Here is a 19,296-nt window from a genome sequence, read left to right on the forward strand (position 1 = left end):
AGCATGCCGACTGGTAACATCACCTCCTGGTTTGGGAATAGCACATATTGTTAAAAGTAAATTTAATGACAATTTAAATGCCAATAAGACTGTAAGAGAACGTGCTGCTCAGTTGTATTTGATAAAAGAATAGACCCATCTTTTATTATGTCCAGATTTAATAAAGGTCAGTTTACACACGTGTTGCTCAACTGACTAAAACCAACTGACCCCTAGCCTGGATCAACTGACCCCTAGCCTGAATCAACTGACCCCTAGCGTGGGGCAACTGACCCCTAGCCTGAAGCAACTGACCCCTACCCTGGATCAACTGACCCCTACCCTGGATCAACTGACCCCTAGCCTGAATCAACTGACCCCTAGCCTGAAGCAACTGACCCCTAGCCTGAATCAACTGACCCCTAGCCTGAAGCAACTGACCCCTAGCCTGAAGCAACTGACCCCTAGCCTGAAGCAACTGACCCCTAGCCTGGGGCAACTGACCCCTACCCTGGATCAACTGACCCCTACCCTGGGGCAACTGACCCCTACCCTGGGGCAACTGACCTTTAGCCCCTTTAATGCAGATACATTCTTATCATTTTAATTTGTAGTAAACACAGGGATTAAAGCAAAAAAATATCATATCATCAAAAGTCATATTCTTATTTTAACCTCCACTATATATTTTTTATTTAATAGCGTTAGCGTTTTAAGGGAACTAGATCATTTTGAACACCTTTTCTATTGCCAGTTTGTTTTTACGTAATATCAATGCTGTTTTCAATTCATTAAATGAAACTGATTGCAAGGGTTGACTGACTTTGTCATACAAATAAACAAATCTACACTGTAACTTTTCAGTATTGTGTATAGTTCAAATTCAGTATAGTCTATAGTTCAAATTCAGTATTATTGTATAGTTCAAATGATGTATTGTCTATAGTTCAAATGATGTATTGTGTATAGTTCAAATTTCAGGCTCCAGACTAACTCTTTCATTTAGGTACTCCAGCACATAATTTAGGTGCACCCAAAAAATGTCACTGCACATTTTGCCACTGCAATAATACATTTTAAGCGTTACCTTTACCATTACCTTTTTTGTCAGTTCCCATACACATTAGTAATTTCTTAACATGTTATGTAAATGATTGTAAAAAATAACATTGTATTACAGTTAGCTCACAAAGTCCAATCCTTCACTTTTTTATGTCTATTTTAACACATTCAGCTCAGCTCCAGTTAGAGCTGTCCCCAAGCCTGTTTTTGGGATTCGAACATTCACCAGGGTTTTTCGAACGGACGTTTGAACCATCGTTTTTAATCATGCAAACAATTTGCTCCTAAATAGGGAGGTGTAGTCTGACGTCACTTTGTGTACAGTCTCCTAATGTACAGTCTCCTCCCCATCATATGTATATATTCTCTGTTAGGATCTATGGGTAACAGTACTGTACATTTGCTAGGGCTGACCCCTATTAGTGGAATAGTCGACTAATCGATCAAAAGGAGCTGTAGTCGACTGCCAACCTCTTAGCCAAATGCAAAAAATAAAATATTAAATTTTTTATTTATTTTTTTTATCATTCTTTCCAAAAGAAAAGAGGCATAGAAGCGTGGCTAATGCTAATGCCACGCATACCAGAGGCTAACTGCCTAAGAAAACAGGCACAGAGGCACTGAAAGAGGATTTCACCCATCTAATGAACACACTAGACTAGACAAATATCAAGATGTATCCATCAGTGGACCAATTGCATGCTTTTGCAGAGGACAAGAAGCCTTCAGTCGACTCCTTCAGACATTAAGCACCCCCACAGCCCAAATGGAATGATACAAAATATATATATAAAAAAAAAGTTCCATTTCTTTCTATATATATTTTTTTTCATAGTCGACTCAAATTGACGGAAATCAGTCTCAAGACGGAACGCTTTAATGCCTAAACATCCTGAAATATGGGTAGATGTAACCTCCGTCTCATTGTTCCTTGCCTTGTGTCATCTTTTTTTAAAACTTTGACCAGTCAGCTGGTTCTTTTTGCGTTTATCGCTTTTTCTCTGGTCAAGTGTGACCGACAGAAACAGGTTGAATGGGGGTACAGGTGGGGGGAAAGACACTCTGAGAAAGTACGGCTTGTCCGGGAGTCGAACTCGCTACCCCAGATCCGTGACGCGCACGGTTGTCCCCGACGCCGAAATAGCGTTCGAGGTACGCGGTGAGCTACTGGAGCTCCCCGCCTTGTGTCATCTTACCCCACTCTCCCCTATATATATATATTTATTGACACCTAAGTTTTGGTTGTTTAGTTGGCAAATTTCACTCAAATTCAGTAGAGCTTCTGTCTTGACTGCAACAAGTCTTTAAATAATAAGAAACATTTGATCACAAGAAAAGAAAAGGAAAGAAAGATTGAATCAGAATAACTTCATCGTGAGACTTGTGGTAATGACTCGTGGTAGAGCGGGCATAACAAGGTGTTTTACATTAATTTGAAGTGTTGGAATGCGGTTCTGAGTAACGATGTCTTCACACACACGGGTCTGTGGGGGTGTCTCACTTCCTCTTTCAGTCTTATATCCTTCCACCCGCAGACCCGTTTCCATGGCAACTAAACCGCAATATACTGAACTAATTGTGACTGAGAAGAGACTCATCGTAGCTGCAGATAAGTTGATTTATTAAAAAAAACTTTTTTTTTCTTTTTTTAAACCAAGTCAGTTCTGAAATGAACAAATATAAAAACATTGTGACAGCGATCTATTTTAGTTTACAGGACAATTTAGTTTAGTACAAGAAAACATGGTAGAAAATGCAGTTGTAATCAATCCAAATGCCGTAAAAATCAATAATTAAAAAGAAAACTATACATGCATGCATGCAGTGGGATTTACATTGAATTGATTTTAATGAACATCTTACATGAAGATCACTTCAAATATGTTGTAGAAAAGATGCAAACATACGGTACGGTAGGTACAAGTGAACACACTCTCTCACACACACACACACACACACACACACACACACACACACGTTACACTTGCTTGCAAAAGCATACAAAATATTTTGAAAAAAACATATATTTACATACAACAAGGCTACAGTAGTTCTTAAGCTGCCATCAAGAAGCACATTGGCTGTACAACTGAGAATTGATCCAAAGATGCCAGCAAGTCCTATTGACATCCGAGATTTGGACAAGTGAAGATATCCAACGCCAGTGTTTAAATAGTTTAAAGAGCCGACATACCCGTCGTCTTCTCTTGTGCCACATTCAGATAAAGACGCGGGCTAACAGGCTTCCAGCGGTGTTGCTTTGTGTTTCTTGGTGAAGTCGTGTTTAGTACAGTAGTGTTTTCCAGGATCCGCAATTTATCGATCCCAAGCTCCGCCCCCACGCTGTTGCTACCTTCAGTCAAACCAGACTGGAAGAATGAAATCAAAAAGTGACCACATTGATTTTCCAGGCTAAACCACACATCTGGACAACTAGATCGACGTGGCTATATTGTACAGCACCATCTCTCCCCACTGTATATAGTTAGGGACTCGCCAGCCATATAAAGTTGGGGAAGTCAACTGCGCCCCTTTGGTTAGCACCGTTGCCCCACAGCAAAAAGGTCCTGGGTTCAACCCCCAGCATGTTCTACGTGTGTTTGCGCAGGTTTCTTCCAGGTACTCTGGTTTCCTGCCGTTGCCCTTGACCAAGGTAATGGCATTACAACCAGAGTTGGTCCCTTGACCAAGGTACTGGCATTACAACTGGAGTTGGTCCCTTGACCAAGGTACTGGCATTACAACCGGAGTTGGTCCCTTGACCAAGGTAATGGCATTACAACCAGAGTTGGTCCCTTGACCAAGGTACTGGCATTACAACCAGAGTTGGTCCCTTGACCAAGGTACTGGCATTACAACTGGAGTTGGTCCCTTGACCAAGGTACTGACATTACAACCAGAGTTGGTCCCTTGACCAAGGTAATGGCATTACAACTGGAGTTGGTCCCTTGACCAAGGTACTGGCATTACAACCAGAGTTGGTCCCTTGACCAAGGTAATGGCATTACAACTGGAGTTGGTCCCTTGACCAAGGTAATGGCATTACAACTGGAGTTGGTCCCTTGACCAAGGTAATGGCATTACAACTGGAGTTGGTCCCTTGACCAAGGTAATGGCATTACAACCAGAGTTGGTCCCTTGACCAAGGTACTGACATTACAACTGGAGTTGGTCCCTTGACCAAGGTACTGGCATTACAACCAGAGTTGGTCCCTTGACCAAGGTACTGGCATTACAACTGGAGTTGGTCCCTTGACCAAGGTAATGGCATTACAACCAGAGTTGGTCCCTTGACCAAGGTACTGGCATTACAACCAGAGTTGGTCCCTTGACCAAGGTACTGGCATTACAACTGGAGTTGGTCCCTTGACCAAGGTACTGACATTACAACCAGAGTTGGTCCCTTGACCAAGGTAATGGCATTACAACTGGAGTTGGTCCCTTGACCAAGGTAATGGCATTACAACTGGAGTTGGTCCCTTGACCAAGGTAATGGCATTACAACTGGAGTTGGTCCCTTGACCAAGGTAATGGCATTACAACCAGAGTTGGTCCCTTGACCAAGGTACTGACATTACAACTGGAGTTGGTCCCTTGACCAAGGTACTGGCATTACAACCAGAGTTGGTCCCTTGACCAAGGTACTGGCATTACAACTGGAGTTGGTCCCCTGACCATGGTAATGGCATTACAACTGGAGTTGGTCCCTTGACCAAGGTAATGGCATTACAACCAGAGTTGGTCCCTTGACCAAGGTACTGGCATTACAACTGGAGTTGGTCCCCTGACCAAGGTACTGGCATTACAACTGGAGTTGGTCCCCTGACCAATAGTTAGGATGGGAAATTACTTCCTCTTCCTTTTCTGTTGCCTTTTATGAGGATATTTTGTATTTTATGGACTAACCTTTCACATATACTGTATGTGATACAAGGGCCAAAATATACTCACCAGTGTTTACATAAAAAATTCAAAGGCCATGACCACCTCTACTCTGAGCACTGCAACGGCACCCAGGGATTGGATGCCGCGACTCCACTCAAGGTCGTAGCCAATGGCGGCATTTTTCAAACGGTGATCTCTACAGTACCATCAGGGCGACGGTGGCTCGGGAGGTAGATCAGTTGTCTGGTAATCCGGAGGTTCCCGGTTCGATTAAAGCAATGTATAAAATGCGCCGTTTACAAACGATGAGAAGAACAGAAAACACAGCATTTTTAGGCCAACTTCGGTCATTGGTCATGTGACTTGCGACGCTCATTCATGCTAGGTGTCGGGGCGCGTGTCCACTGACTAGCTGGCCGTATAGCCCTGGTAGAATAACAGTGGGCTCTTTAGTGATAGTGTTTGTATTCATCTGATGGTGAGTTTTAGGGAAAGGATAAGCAGCATGGTCAGGGTTATCTGGCGTTTGATTTTGCACATTCCTCAGGCGCATCTCTTAACCACCTGCTCCACAACAGGACGTTGCTGATGGGATTGATGTTCATGTTTGGTAACAATGGTAACGGCACAATGGTAATGGTTGCCAGGGTGCGATTGTCTGGAACACAGGCTGGAGCTTGGGATCAGACTTGTAGGTCATCCTATAGAAGTTATGATGTCAATTGTCCATATTTTTGTGTGCATTATGTGCAGTCCACCATACAGTGTTGGAAATGGAATGTCTATCTTTATACTCCAAAACTATCCATTGTCCAAATAATTGACGACGATTGAAATCACACCTCAAAATAAGCCAGTAAGCGTGTTCATCATTCTTCCAACCGCCCGTGCTGTGAAACACCAGGGATTCCATCGTAGCAAGCGGTTGGCTGCAAGAAATCCGATATCCACCCCCACTCACTTGATGGATTCCTTGTGAATAGCTTTTTTACAGCAAACAGAAAGTTAGCTCATACAGGGCAGTGATGTCAAATTAACCTAGCAAGAAAGAAGGGAACCAAAACCGTAAGTCTCTCAAGCTCTTGGGTATCAGGCGCCATATCTCTTGGCATATCGTTGTTTGTTTTTGTACGGTTGGCGTTTTGCACGGTTATATTGAACATTGCTTCTGCACACTCAGGTGTCTTGAGCAAAAGGCCACTTAAAACGACAGCACGCGTGCACAACATGTCATTTGGAGGTAGGCTATAATTCTGTTTGAATGAGCCACGTTTCTATCGTGGCTAAATTCCTCTTTCAGTAACACTTGGAAAACGGTAGCCGAGACCTTTTTTGCGATAGGCCACTCCCATTGCCACACCCCCTTTTAGCCAATTGGCATGAACAAACACACACAAACACACTTGACCTTCATGCCAAATCTCAGCCTCCTAGGGCAAAACCTGTGGCCGCCTTTTGTGGACCAACCGACAACAGTGACCTATAGTGCTGCTGGTCAGAGCAAAAAAAGAATAAAAAAAAGACATTTGAATGATGAATGAATTAGCAAAAAGGACAACTAATGTGTTTCAGTGTAACATAGCCACTTATCAATCTCCACATTTAACAGTGTTACGCTACACGGGCAAAGTCACGATTAGTCTGTCGCCGTGACAACTGGGACTAGCCAGCGGTGCTGGAGGAGAGTCGGAACCAGATAACTGACCCGTCTCAAACCCTGCCCCTCTTTTCTCCATCCTTTAAATCGCAACCACCGCCGCCTCCCTGTTCCCGAAAAGCGCGGGCGGGGTTTGAGATGGGTCGAACCGGCGGCAGGCTACTACCTCCTGTTCCCCCCCGAAACCAAATAAGAAGAGGAACGGGAGCCATTTTGTTCAACTTTGACAAAAGCTGACCCGCTATAAACCTAGTCTCCGCCGGTCGTTGTCACTCCTCTTGTTCCCTGCACCATTCCGTCCACCGTTAGTTGGTTTTCTTTCCCGCTCCTTTCTCCTGTTCCCCTCCATAACCTCAATCTCTCCTCCCGTCCTACGTCCGTCTCCGTCTACACGGAGGTCTCGGACTGGAGCCTCATGACGAACTTGTGGCTCTTGGGGTCGACGTACTCCTCCCCCAGGCGCAGGAAGGGGAGGGGCATCACCGTGACGACCAGGGAGAAGTCGGTGCGCCGCAGGGAGAAGACGAGGCCCTGGCGCAGCGCTGAGGTCACTGGCTCCTCGCTCACCAGCGTCCACTGGCGCCCCCTGCTGTTGTCCTTCTGGTACTGCAGGGTGGGGCCCGGGCTGAGATAGCGCTCAAGGAAAGCCTAGGAGATGCGCAGACACACACACACACACACGAACAGAGAGAGAGAGAGAGAGGGTGGTTAGTCTCATATAGCACTAAGTAAACATGCTGTCTTGATGGGACTCAAATTAAATCCCTTTACATATTATACTATATCTGTACATATCCCGTACCTACTCCACATTATATGCGAAAATTTTATACGCTACGTAATATGTGTAAATGTGCGCTCGCCGCCATGTGCCTAAAGTCAAGACTCGACAGTACTGAACCGGAAAAAAATGTCATATGATTTAAAGCGATGGTTCGAAGGTCCGTTCGAAAAACCCTGCCGAAGTTCGAATCCTAAAAACAGGCTTCGTGGGACAGCTCTACTGGCCAGTATGACCACGACCAGGCATGAAGTGCTCATGAGACGGGGTTGCACGGCATACAAAACTTCTTTGAGCAGGAGCACGTGCACGCGCGTGCACACAAGAATGCGTTCCACTCGACTCTGCGCCAAGTACCCACCTGGCTACTTTGCATAACAATAGCTCAGGTCGTCAGGTGTGTTCAAATACTACAGTTGGACCATTCAACACAAAACCTGTGAATGAAACGTGTTACATTCCATTCCTAGAGGCAATTAGGCATAGTCTTTATTCGCGAGGGAACATTTATGCGCACGTGTGGGAGCACGTGCACGCGTGTGCCGTCATTAGAACACAGTGCAACCAGCTATGAAATCACCACTGCACCACGACTACGACCATACTGTCTTTATACTGTACAGTCTGTAATACAATACATCTGAATATATTTTATACCTGGTTTAATCACATGTACATTGTATATTACTATTGCACTTCACTGCTACATTTGCACACTGGTTGGAGGCCAAACCTCTTTTCGTTGTACTGTACTTGTGCTGTATGATGACAATACATTTTAATCTAATCTAATCATTACTTTTCATCATTCCTGCAGTTCCATTGCAAGATGTATATATTTTTAAGTTGAATCAATTTAAATTTAAGAAAAAGAAATGGACTGCATTAATATAGCGTTTTAATCCAAAGCATTTTTACAAATTATGCCTCACATTCACTCAACACACTGTTGGCGATGGAATGGAACCGGGTCCCAGGAAGTCTATTATAAGCTAGACTAGACTCGATAGTCCTGACTAACTATAAAGCCGTCATAGAGAGCGGGAAGAAGTCTCTGACCTAAAACATCACCCACTCTTTACTGGAACATTTCCTTTTCTTCTCGTTTTTCTATTCCGTCTTTCTTCCTCCCCTCTCCACCGGAGAACCTCACCATTCCTCCTGCTAGTTACGCCTACACCTTACGCCTACACCTATACCTACACCTTACTCCTACACCTTAAGGCCTCTACATGCTACAGCAACTGCAACACAACATCGACAACGCAACAGTGTTGCAGACACTCTGCCTTTATGCTTCTGCAACATCGACGTGCAGCCTATGGAACATTGTACCCCGGATGTAGCTAGGTTCCCTAGATAGATGAAACTTCCCTTCTCAACCAACCCATTGATAGCAAGCAGAAAAAGAAGCATCATTTATACTTCCAGTCGGGGGGTTTCAAAATAAAAGAGCGACGTCTAAAAGCACCGGAAATACGTTTATTTTGTACATTATCTAACGTTAAAACGAACCTAAACTAATCTAAAGTTAGTTTAGGTTCGTGTTAACGTTAACGTTCTGTGTTTGTTGGTTTTAACGTTAGCTGTTGTATTAAATTAATTGATTGCTGTTTAACTTGTCCGTGTCCAGTCCTTTCGATTAGCCCCACCATTCATTGTAAACAATGATGCATGTAATTATATTAACACTTTGATCGCCATGGTTAAATTCATAATTTACCATCCCTCGCCATCTCTATTTGTCTATGGAGAAGTTCCCCTTCTTTGCAGGGCTATAACTTTTTAAATTGTATTGCTAAATTGACATTATTATGGCCCATTCAATGTCCTATTTCTATTGTTCAGGGTGTATCAACGTTATACTTTTTCATTCACATATTCATACTAAAATACGGTCTAAAGTATAAGTATGTTTTTATCGTTTTCTGCAGCTTTCTCCAGAACTTGATTTATAGCCCCAAATGCACTATATTGATGATGAAATACAGTTTGATAGCGATCGGTGCCAGATAAAAAATTTCAACTGGAGGTGGTTCTATAAGTTACTACTTATCATCTGATGTTGACCGGATGGGCGGGGGGTCGTTTATAATTCCGTGGGCAACGTTAGATGATTCATCTAGTGTGGGTCATATGATCATCAGAGCAGTTTATATCTAACGCGGTAATAATAAACGCTAAAACTTACCCCAGTCTCCTCGGGCCGTTGGGCGATCAGCTTGGAGTAGACAGTTTTCCATTATGGGATGTTGATCTAGATCAGGGGTGGCCAACCTTTTTTGAACCAAGATCTACTTTTTTATTTACCACCTAGCCCGAGAGCTACCAGCCAAAATTGTATATTGTAAGCCGTCATTTGAGGCTTTATAAAAGCAGCATAATGAACACAAATCTGTCAGTGCCGAGTCCGACCTCATCTTAAATAACAAACAGCATTGCTTGTTGTAGTTAACAAGGAGAGGAAGAGTTGATTTAGCAAAAAAAAAAATATATATATATTTTTTTATAATCAAATTTTATTAATCAAGATCTACTTAAAATCAGCCCGCGATCTACCTGTCGATCGCGATCGACTGGTTGGGCACCACTGATCTAGATGAACCATTTCCAGGTTGTATAATACTATATACGTCCAAATAACGTTGTTTATTGAGTTAGGGCGAGCGATTGATTATCCAGTGTGTTGAGATGGAGTCCTGCTAACGATCGCAAGTGCCCGGACGAAATATGGATGAGCACTTCCTGTTTGGCGAGTCACTTCCTGTTGGGCGATCTGCCGATCGGCCACCAGATGGCGCTCTTGAACCGTTAGAGAGTTGAGTGGAACTCAGCAGTATATCTCAGGTCCCCGGAGGAGAAATATGATTTCGATCACAGATTTTTGAAATATTGATATCAAAGACGAGTTACGGCGTCTTCGGCAGAATGAGCATGGCGAGGAAAGACGTCCTACGGCGTTTTTGGCGACCATAGTGTTAACGTTACTGTGTTGTTGTAGCTATGTTAACACATTGAGTGCCAGCGACGACATATCTCGTTTTATCAGCCCCCCCGGCGAGTGCTGACGACGATTTCTTGTTTTATTTTTTTATTAGCGATCTGAATTCATATTTCATCAACGAGTCTCCCGTTGGTACAGCAGCTCCTCCAGGAGCTCAGATTGGAAAAAAGCGCCCCCTATCGTCTATCCCTGTGTAACTGCAGGTCAGTCGATTAGACTGACCTGGGATCTGTAAATTTTTAGAGGTGGAGCCTTCTGCTGGAAAGGCCGTCTGATGAACATGGAAGTGATCGCGGGACGCAAAGCAGCCTCGAATATATATTTACAGCAGCCAATACTCAATCAATCAACGCGATTGATATTTGGAATGGCGATCAGGAATTGGAATAATCTTTTGGGAGCACATCTGATCTAAGGTAAGGAGTCTATGTTACCAGTCTTAGGATAATCAGAGCTGTTTTCACGGAGATATGAGAGTTTGCCCTATGTGTGATGTGGCTGTGTGGCTGTGATCGCTGATGAGGAAATAAGAGAATCGATTTTTCAGATCGCCTATATAGCGTGCATACGTACACATATACTATCGATAATCTAGCGTTTATTTGAAAACTATTCATAAATAGGCCGAAAAATTACAACGTTTTTGTGTATTCTAGAATATTCCAGTTTATCATGGAATCTTTTATATTTTCCTTGAAAACGAGGGCTTTTCAAAATGCTATAAAACGAAAATGAACTGATAAAAAAACAATCCGCTTCGACAATGTTGACTGCCATAATTTAAAACATAGATTAGGCGTTTTTAACGCTAACATTGAAGTGGGTCGCGGCATTCAAGCAGGTTCTAGGGCACCAAGCTCCGGCACGGAAAGTGTTAATGTACTAGGGCTATAGGATAACCACCGGTTAATTCACGATTTCTTATTGGTTTGTCATGACAAACCAATTACATAATCCAACATATGTGTAAGAAACTAACATATTCCAGTTAACGGTATATTTTTGTAATGATTCGTTACGGCGAAATCAATACTTCCATTTGTATAAATTACGTCACACAATGTAAACACACTCTACAACACTCTCTGCAACATGTTGCGTTGAAGTCGCGCTGATGTTGTGTTGCAGTTGCATGTAGAGCTGCCGCGATTACCGCATTACCGCGGTATCGCTGTTACATCACGGCCACCGCAGAGTAGGCTGAATACCGCGTCACCGCTGTTTTTTATAATAATAATAATAAATTACCCTCCTCTCGTTGGGCTTGCGGCTCTGCAGATATACCCTACTCCTCGATCGAGGTTCCAAGCGACCCTATTGGGTACCAGAAAAGTCACGTGAAACATTGCAGACCACTGATTGGTCAGAAGAGAGACGCGTCACACGTTTTTTACGTCCTGAATGTCAGCTCATCACAACACGGCTAATAACGTTAGCTTTAACTCTCCGCCGGAGTGGACTACCATCGCTCTTCAGGAGTACTAAACGAGACATAATGATTTTACTGTCTGCAACGAATGTTATAATAAAAGCCCTTCGTTCTATACACTTGTCTGATTGAAAACTTTATTAACAGACCGCAGAATGGGACAACTCAGCACGCTCTGAGCAAAGAAAGGAACTGAGATATGAATAGAGTATTGCTTGCATTGCTATGGTCCGGTAAATACACTGATGTTATTGAACGTATAACTATATAATGTTAATGCCACAAAACGAATGCCTTTATTATAAAGTAGTAACTTTATAGTAATAATAATAAGAAAGGGTCGGGGGGGTTAGGGGTAACCACCCCTGCCCGCGACACCGAGTGAACTGCGCACGACCAGAGGGGAAACTTCGAATCCGTGTTTCACTTTCAATAACTAATGCGTGCTTGCCGAATCCCAAACAATATTCATGCTGCAAAGTCATCCTCTAAAGATAGACATTTAGACTAGAGACAGGCTATATGCTATAAAGAGTAGACTACTACTAAAAAAAAAAATGCATTCAAACTTTTTTTTTTTTTTTTTTTTTGTGCGTGCGGTAATAACCGCGGCGGTAGGAAATATTTTGCAAATGTGTGCGGTAAGGAAAACATCAATACCGCGGCAGCTCTAGTTGCATGTAGAGCCCTTTAGTCCTAAGCTTACACCTATACCTTACACATACACCATACGCCTACACCTTACGCCTACATCTTACACCTACATCTTACGCCTACACCTTACGCCTACATCTTACGCCTATACCTTACGCCTATACCTTACACCTACACCTTACACCTACACCTTACGCCTACATCTTACGCCTATACCTTACACCTACACCTTACGCCTACACCTTACACCTACATCTTACATCTACACCTTACACCTACATCTTACGCCTATACCTTACACCTAAACCTTACACCTACATCTTACGCCTATACCTTACGCCTACACCTTACATCTACACCTTACACATACACCGTACACCTACGCCTTACACAAGTTTCTCAAGTTTCTTTATTAGTTGACATGCAAAGATACAGAATACCTTCACATGGAATGCTTTTTTCTGTTATGCTCCTATGAGGATCATAGGACGCTTGGATCATACACATACAGCTCATTACAGTAATATTCCACAATTATTACATTTTAGATAGTAATAATGGTACAGAGCCTTGAGACAAACATATGCATATTCACCACCGCAAACAGACTGGCAGCAGTCATAGGCAGCGCCATGTACGGAAGGAGGGGGGAGTGGGTTGGGGTTGTTACAGGGCTGTAGGGGGGGGGGGGGGGGAGTGATCCCTCACACGAGGCAGCCGACAGTGCAGCGCCAATGCAGAGGAGGGGGGGGGGGGGGGGGGGGGGGGGGAGAGTGCACAAGCCAAGTCCTGGGTGGGGGAGGTAGGGATTGGGGGTAGGGGAAGCCGCTCGCCACTCTTATCTCCCAGAGGGCCTTCGACTCCACAGCTCCACCTACATCTTTTTTTTTTTATCCACTTTTTCTCCCATTTTCTATATTTTTCTCCCATCCAAATTTTCGTATCATCCAATTCAACCCTCCCCTGTCACGAACGCTGTTTCTTGCCTCCCACAAGCCGGCTGCAATGTGGACTAAGTCATACATAGCACCTCCGGTACTTGAGGTAACAGCAGTCGCATCTTTTCACCTGCGCAGCTCGATCTCTGTGGCGAGGAGTAACGCGTGGGAGGCTCACGCTGCCCCCGACACTTCCTGATTCTACTGCGCAGGCGCACCAACCGACCTGTAGGAGTCGCTGTCCACAACGCCCGATCCCCACCCATCAGTTTCCCACCCCCTAATACGGCCAATGTGTATTAGTACGGACGACCAGCTAAACTGAAAGCAAATGTGGAGCGCTGGGCTCGAACAGGCAAGCCCAGCGTCTCCAGATTTCGTGGCGAGCGCCTTGCCCACTACGCCACGTAGCCGCCCACAGCTCCACCTACATCTTACGCCTATACCTTACGCCTATACCTTACGCCTACACCTTACGCCTACACCTCCCACCTACACCTATCCCCCTCAACAATGTGCTTCCTACCTTGTCAATCAGCTGACAGGAAAGCAGACTTCATTACTGCCTGCTCCCATAATCAAAACCTCTTCCAGCTTCTGGCTCTTCCCGAGACCTGGATGATAACTCAACGCCGCCTGCAGCTTTATCTACAGCAGACACCTTCACTCACACACCACGACCCTCAGGACGCCTGCAGCTTCACCTCGACCCTCAGGACGCAGGCTGCAGCTTCATCTACATTTTACATTTACATTTAGCTGAACGCTTTTATCCAAAGCGACTTACAAGTTCTGTACAACAAGTCATCAGGAAGGGCACAACTCTATCAGCTGAGTAACAATGTTCATCAAAGTGTTGAGTGCTGCAGTGTAGGTTAGTTTATTAGGACAAGTGCATGACAGTACAGTTAGTTAGGGTTAGATATATATATATTTTTTAGATAATAATCTACATAATAATCTACAGCAGACACCAGACACCTTCACTCACACACCACGACCCTCAGGACGCCTGCAGCTTTATCTACAGCCTATCCCTTCACTCAAAGCTGACCTCTGACCTCTCCCTCATGGACCACAAGCTTAATATCACAGTTATCACCTGCTCAGCTCTCACCTTCTCCTCTTTGGAATATCTGTCTCTAGTCCATTGACCTGTGACCCCCCCCCCTACCCGGCTCACCACCGCAGTCTCCCCTCTGGGAGGTGCTGCAGGTTCATATTAACCACCCGATTCAAACAGCTTCTTTCCTACAGCAGTCGGAACAGTTAAAGGTGCTGTAAGTGGTATTTTCTGTGGTCTACATGTTCAAATAATAGCTCTACATTCTGACAGCTATCACCGATATAGAGTGTTCGTCTGGTATGCCGTTCCCACTTTATCCGATGAGGAGAGAGCTCCACACAGCAAAAATGGTCAGACAAAACTAAGAAACAAAAACTAGTTTTAAGCAAATGTGTCCTTCAAACAAGTAAAATAATCTACCAGTGCAGTAAGCTAATTTGGCTCGGCAAGATTGCTTGATATAGTCAAAATATCTAGGGTTCTCTCTCCTGGTTGGATAAAGTGGGATACCAGAGAATGTATTTTCCGTTTACTGCAGAGTGGAGGGACTGAGAGACCCATGTTACTGACCAGACACTCTATATCAGTGATGGCTGTTTACTGCTGAGTGGAGGGAGTGGGAGACCCATGTTACTGACCAGACACTCTATATCAGTGATGACTGTTTACTGCAGAGCAGAGGGACTGGGAGACCCATGTTACTGACCAGACACTCTATATCAGTGATGGCTGTTTACTGCAGAGTGGAGGGACTGGGAGACCCATGTTACTGACCAGACACTCTATATCAGTGATGGCTGTTTACTGCAGAGTGGAGGGACTGGGAGACCCATGTTACTGACCAGACACTCTATATCAGTGATGGCTGTTTACTGCAGAGTGGAGGGACTGGGAGACCCATGTTACTGACCAGACACTCTATATCAGTGATGGCCGTTTACTGCAGAGTGGAGGGACTGGGAGACCCATGTTACTGACCAGATACTCTATATCAGTGATGGCTGTTTACTGCAGAGTGGAGGGACTGGGAGACCCATGTTACTGACCAGACACTCTATATCAGTGATGGCTGTTTACTGCAGAGTGGAGGGACTGGGAGACCCATGTTACTGACCAGACACTATATCAGTGATGGCTGTTTACTGCAGAGTGGAGGGACTGGGAGACCCATGTTACTGACCAGACACTCTATATCAGTGATGGCTGTTTACTGCAGAGTGGAGGGACTGGGAGACCCATGTTACTGACCAGACACTCTATATTAGTGATGGCTGTTTACTGCAGAGTGGAGGGACTGGGAGACCCATGTTACTGACCAGACACTATATCAGTGATGGCTGTTTACTGCAGAGTGGAGGGACTGGGAGACCCATGTTACTGACCAGACACTCTATATCAGTGATGGCTGTTTACTGCAGAGTGGAGGGACTGGGAGACCCATGTTACTGACCAGACACTATATCAGTGATGGCTGTTTACTGCAGAGTGGAGGGACTGGGAGACCCATGTTACTGACCAGACACTCTATATCAGTGATGGCTGTTGGAATTTAGAGCTATTTAACATTAACAGCACCCTTAAAAAGAAATGCTACGAAAAACACGATTTTCATTGCATCTTCTGAATCTATAGTTCACCTTTGGTTGGGGAACCTCCCTCAGGGGAGTCAATGGTGTCCTGTCTCCATACCTACGCACCAAAGCTATGGAACACACTACCTATGGACATTAGGGAAGCTAGATCTCTAAATAAAAAAAAATAAAAAAAGCTAAAAACGTACCTCTTCACCATAGCCTTTTAATACACTCCGCTGCTGATTGTACTGTAGATTGCACTATTTTACGTTTATTACTTTTTATTACAGGTTCTAAACTGTCGGGTATCGAACTGTGCGGGTATCAAGCAGGAACAATTGTATTGCACTGCTGCATAATTTTACTCTATTCTACGATTTTATTACACTGCACTATTGCACTATTTTACTCGTCTATTCTGTTTTACTCTTTTTATTATTGTCTATTTTTTTAAACTGAATCAAACCATAAACAAGGTGGCCTATTGGGATGTTAGATCCTAATGTGAAAAACTGTGATTGTATATGTCTGCACTTTATGTGCTCGTTTTATGCCCGTCTTTTTTCTGCCGTGAAGCACTTTGAGCTGCAATTCTTGTATGAGAGGTGCTATACAAATAAAGTTTATTATTATCATTATTACCTTGGGGGTCATGTTGTGCGTGATGCAGAACTGCAGGTGTGTGATGATGCTCTCCATGCTGTGGTAGGGCTGCTGGCGGGTGGTCCTCAGGTACTTCTGCATGGCCCGCGCCATGGGGGCGAAGATGGCCTGCGCCGCCTCCCGCGGGTCCATCACCTCGCGGGGGTTCTTGGGAGACGAGGCGGCCGGCTCGTCCTCCTGGAGCCGCTTGATGTGGGTGAAGGCCTCCTCTACCGCCACCACCAGTCTGGGAGGGCGAGAAGCGGCGTTTACGTTCATATTATTTAGATTTCTATTCAAGCGTTGATTTGCGCTGTGATAAAATAGAATTATAACATTGCTACGTGATAATAATATGGTAATTGTAACTACATGAAATATAATGTGTGTGCGTGCGCGTGTGTGTTTGTGTGTGTGTGTCCCCACCTGGCCTTGCGTTTGCGGACTCTGCGGTCCATCTCTGCCTCCTCGTAGTAATATTCGTTGTGTGAATTGTCTCGCCTGCGAGCGGCTGCAGCGATCATGGCTCTCGACTGCCCGGTAGAGTTATTGGTGCTGTTGTCTGTAGACAGAAATAAGCAGAGACATTACAACCCTGGGTGTGAAACCACGCCACATTCGAAGAAAGTGCACACGCAAATTCAGCCTGGTTTCATTTACCGTCTTGTAGGGCTGACCTCGACTAATCGATCGAAAGGAGCCGTAGTTGACTGCCAACCTCTTAGTCAAATGCAAAAGAAAAAAAATATATATAATATTTTATTTAAAAAAAAAAATGGGGGCATTCTTTCCAAAAGCAAAGAGGCGTCGAAGCGTGGCTAATGCTAATGGCGCGCATACCAGCGAGGCTAACTGCCTAATAAAACGGGCACAGAAAGAGGATTTCACCCGTCTAATGAACACACTAGACCAGCGGTTCCCAAACTTTTTTGGCCGTGCACCCCCTGTCACCTCCCGACCTAGCTGACGCACCCCCTATGGACAGGGAATTTCTTTATTTAATTAAAATGTTCACAACAACATGGATGCATGTACTCTGCCAGCATGTTTAATATCCATAATACTAAAGGTTTGACTAAGATTTTTATGAAATTTTATTGTAAAAAAAAAAAAAGACCACCATTAGCCTTTTCATGTCACGCACCACCACCACAAGGGGTGCGCGCACCACAGTTTGGGAACCACTGCACTAGACAAATATCAAGATGTATCCATCAATGGACCAATTGCATGCTTTTGCAGAGAACAGTCGACTCCTTCAGACATTCAGACACCCCCCACAGCCCAAATGGAATGATACAAAAAAATTAAAAAGCTAATTTTGGCCAATCAAAGTCGACTATACTTAGTCGGGGACAGGCCTACCGTCTTGTGATGGCCTCTAAATGTAAAAGTCACGTGACTAGTGACTTATTCCAGTTGGGGGTTATGCACGTGGGATAGAGGCAAAGAGGCCGGCGAGTAACCGAAAGGTCGCTGGTTTGATCCCCGCCACTGACAGGAGGGTGTATTCCAGCTGTGAGCTGCTGACTGAAGGGTGGCTGGTATTACATCTATGGTGCCCTCCATCCTGCCTAAGTGCCCCTGAGCAAGGCACTGAACCCCAAAACTGCCCCAGGGACTGCAGACGACCCTGCACTCTGACCTCTGATGAAATGCATGTGTCGCGGACTGTGTGTATGTGTAACTAGGAGGGATATGAGGACTGTGTGTATGTGTAACTAGGAGAGATATGAGGACTGTGTGTATGTGTAACTAGGAGGGATATGAGGACTGTGTGTATGTGTAACTAGGAGGGATATGAGGACTGTGTGTATGTGTAACTAGGAGGGATATGAGGACTGTGTGTATGTGTAACTAGGAGGGATATGAGGACTGTGTGTACGTGTAACTAGGAGGGATATGAGGACTGTGTGTATGTGTAACTAGGAGGGATATGAGGACTGTGTGTACGTGTAACTAGGAGGGATATGAGGGCTGTGTGTATGTGTAACTAGGAGGGATATGAGGACGGTGTGTATGTGTAACTAGGAGGGATGAGGACTGTGTGTATGTGTAACTAGGAGGGATGAGGACTGTGTGTATGTGTAACTAGGAGGGATATGACGACTGTGTGTACGTGTAACTAGGAGGGATATGAGGACTGTGTGTATGTGTAACTAGGAGGGATATGAGGACTGTGTGTATGTGTAACTAGGAGGGATATGAGGGCTGTGTGTATGTGTAACTAGGAGGGATATGAGGGCTGTGTGTATGTGTAACTAGGAGGGATGAGGACTGTGTGTATGTGTAACTAGGAGGGATATGAGGACTGTGTGTATGTGTAACTAGGAGGGATATGAGGACTGTGTGTACGTGTAACTAGGAGGGATATGAGGGCTGTGTGTATGTGTAACTAGGAGGGATATGAGGACGGTGTGTATGTGTAACTAGGAGGGATGAGGACTGTGTGTATGTGTAACTAGGAGGGATGAGGACTGTGTGTATGTGTAACTAGGAGGGATGAGGACTGTGTGTATGTGTAACTAGGAGGGATGAGGACTGTGTGTATGTGTAACTAGGAGGGATATGACGACTGTGTGTATGTGTAACTAGGAGGGATGAGGACTGTGTGTATGTGTAACT

At 44.5% G+C, this 19,296-nt stretch overlaps 1 protein-coding gene across 1 annotated transcript in view; it reads right to left on the reverse strand.

Annotated features, from left to right (window-relative positions):
- Positions 1–2,640: 2,640 nt before the first annotated feature.
- The window catches only part of LOC311227680 (vang-like protein 2), a 62,406-nt gene continuing 45,750 nt past the window's right edge, over positions 2,641–19,296 (reverse strand). Inside the window, exons 6-8 of the mRNA XM_084313426.1 lie at positions 17,098–17,233; positions 16,672–16,918; positions 2,641–7,231 (exon numbers count right to left, since the gene is read on the reverse strand). Of these exons, the coding sequence (XP_084169552.1) occupies positions 6,971–7,231; positions 16,672–16,918; positions 17,098–17,233 (644 nt within the window). The 3' untranslated portion in view covers positions 2,641–6,970. The remainder of the gene's footprint in view (positions 7,232–16,671; positions 16,919–17,097; positions 17,234–19,296) is intronic.

The sequence above is a fragment of the Notolepis coatsorum genome (genome assembly GCF_963971535.1).
Source record: "Notolepis coatsorum genome assembly, chromosome: 4".
NCBI classification, from domain to species: Eukaryota; Metazoa; Chordata; class Actinopteri; order Aulopiformes; family Paralepididae; genus Notolepis; species Notolepis coatsorum.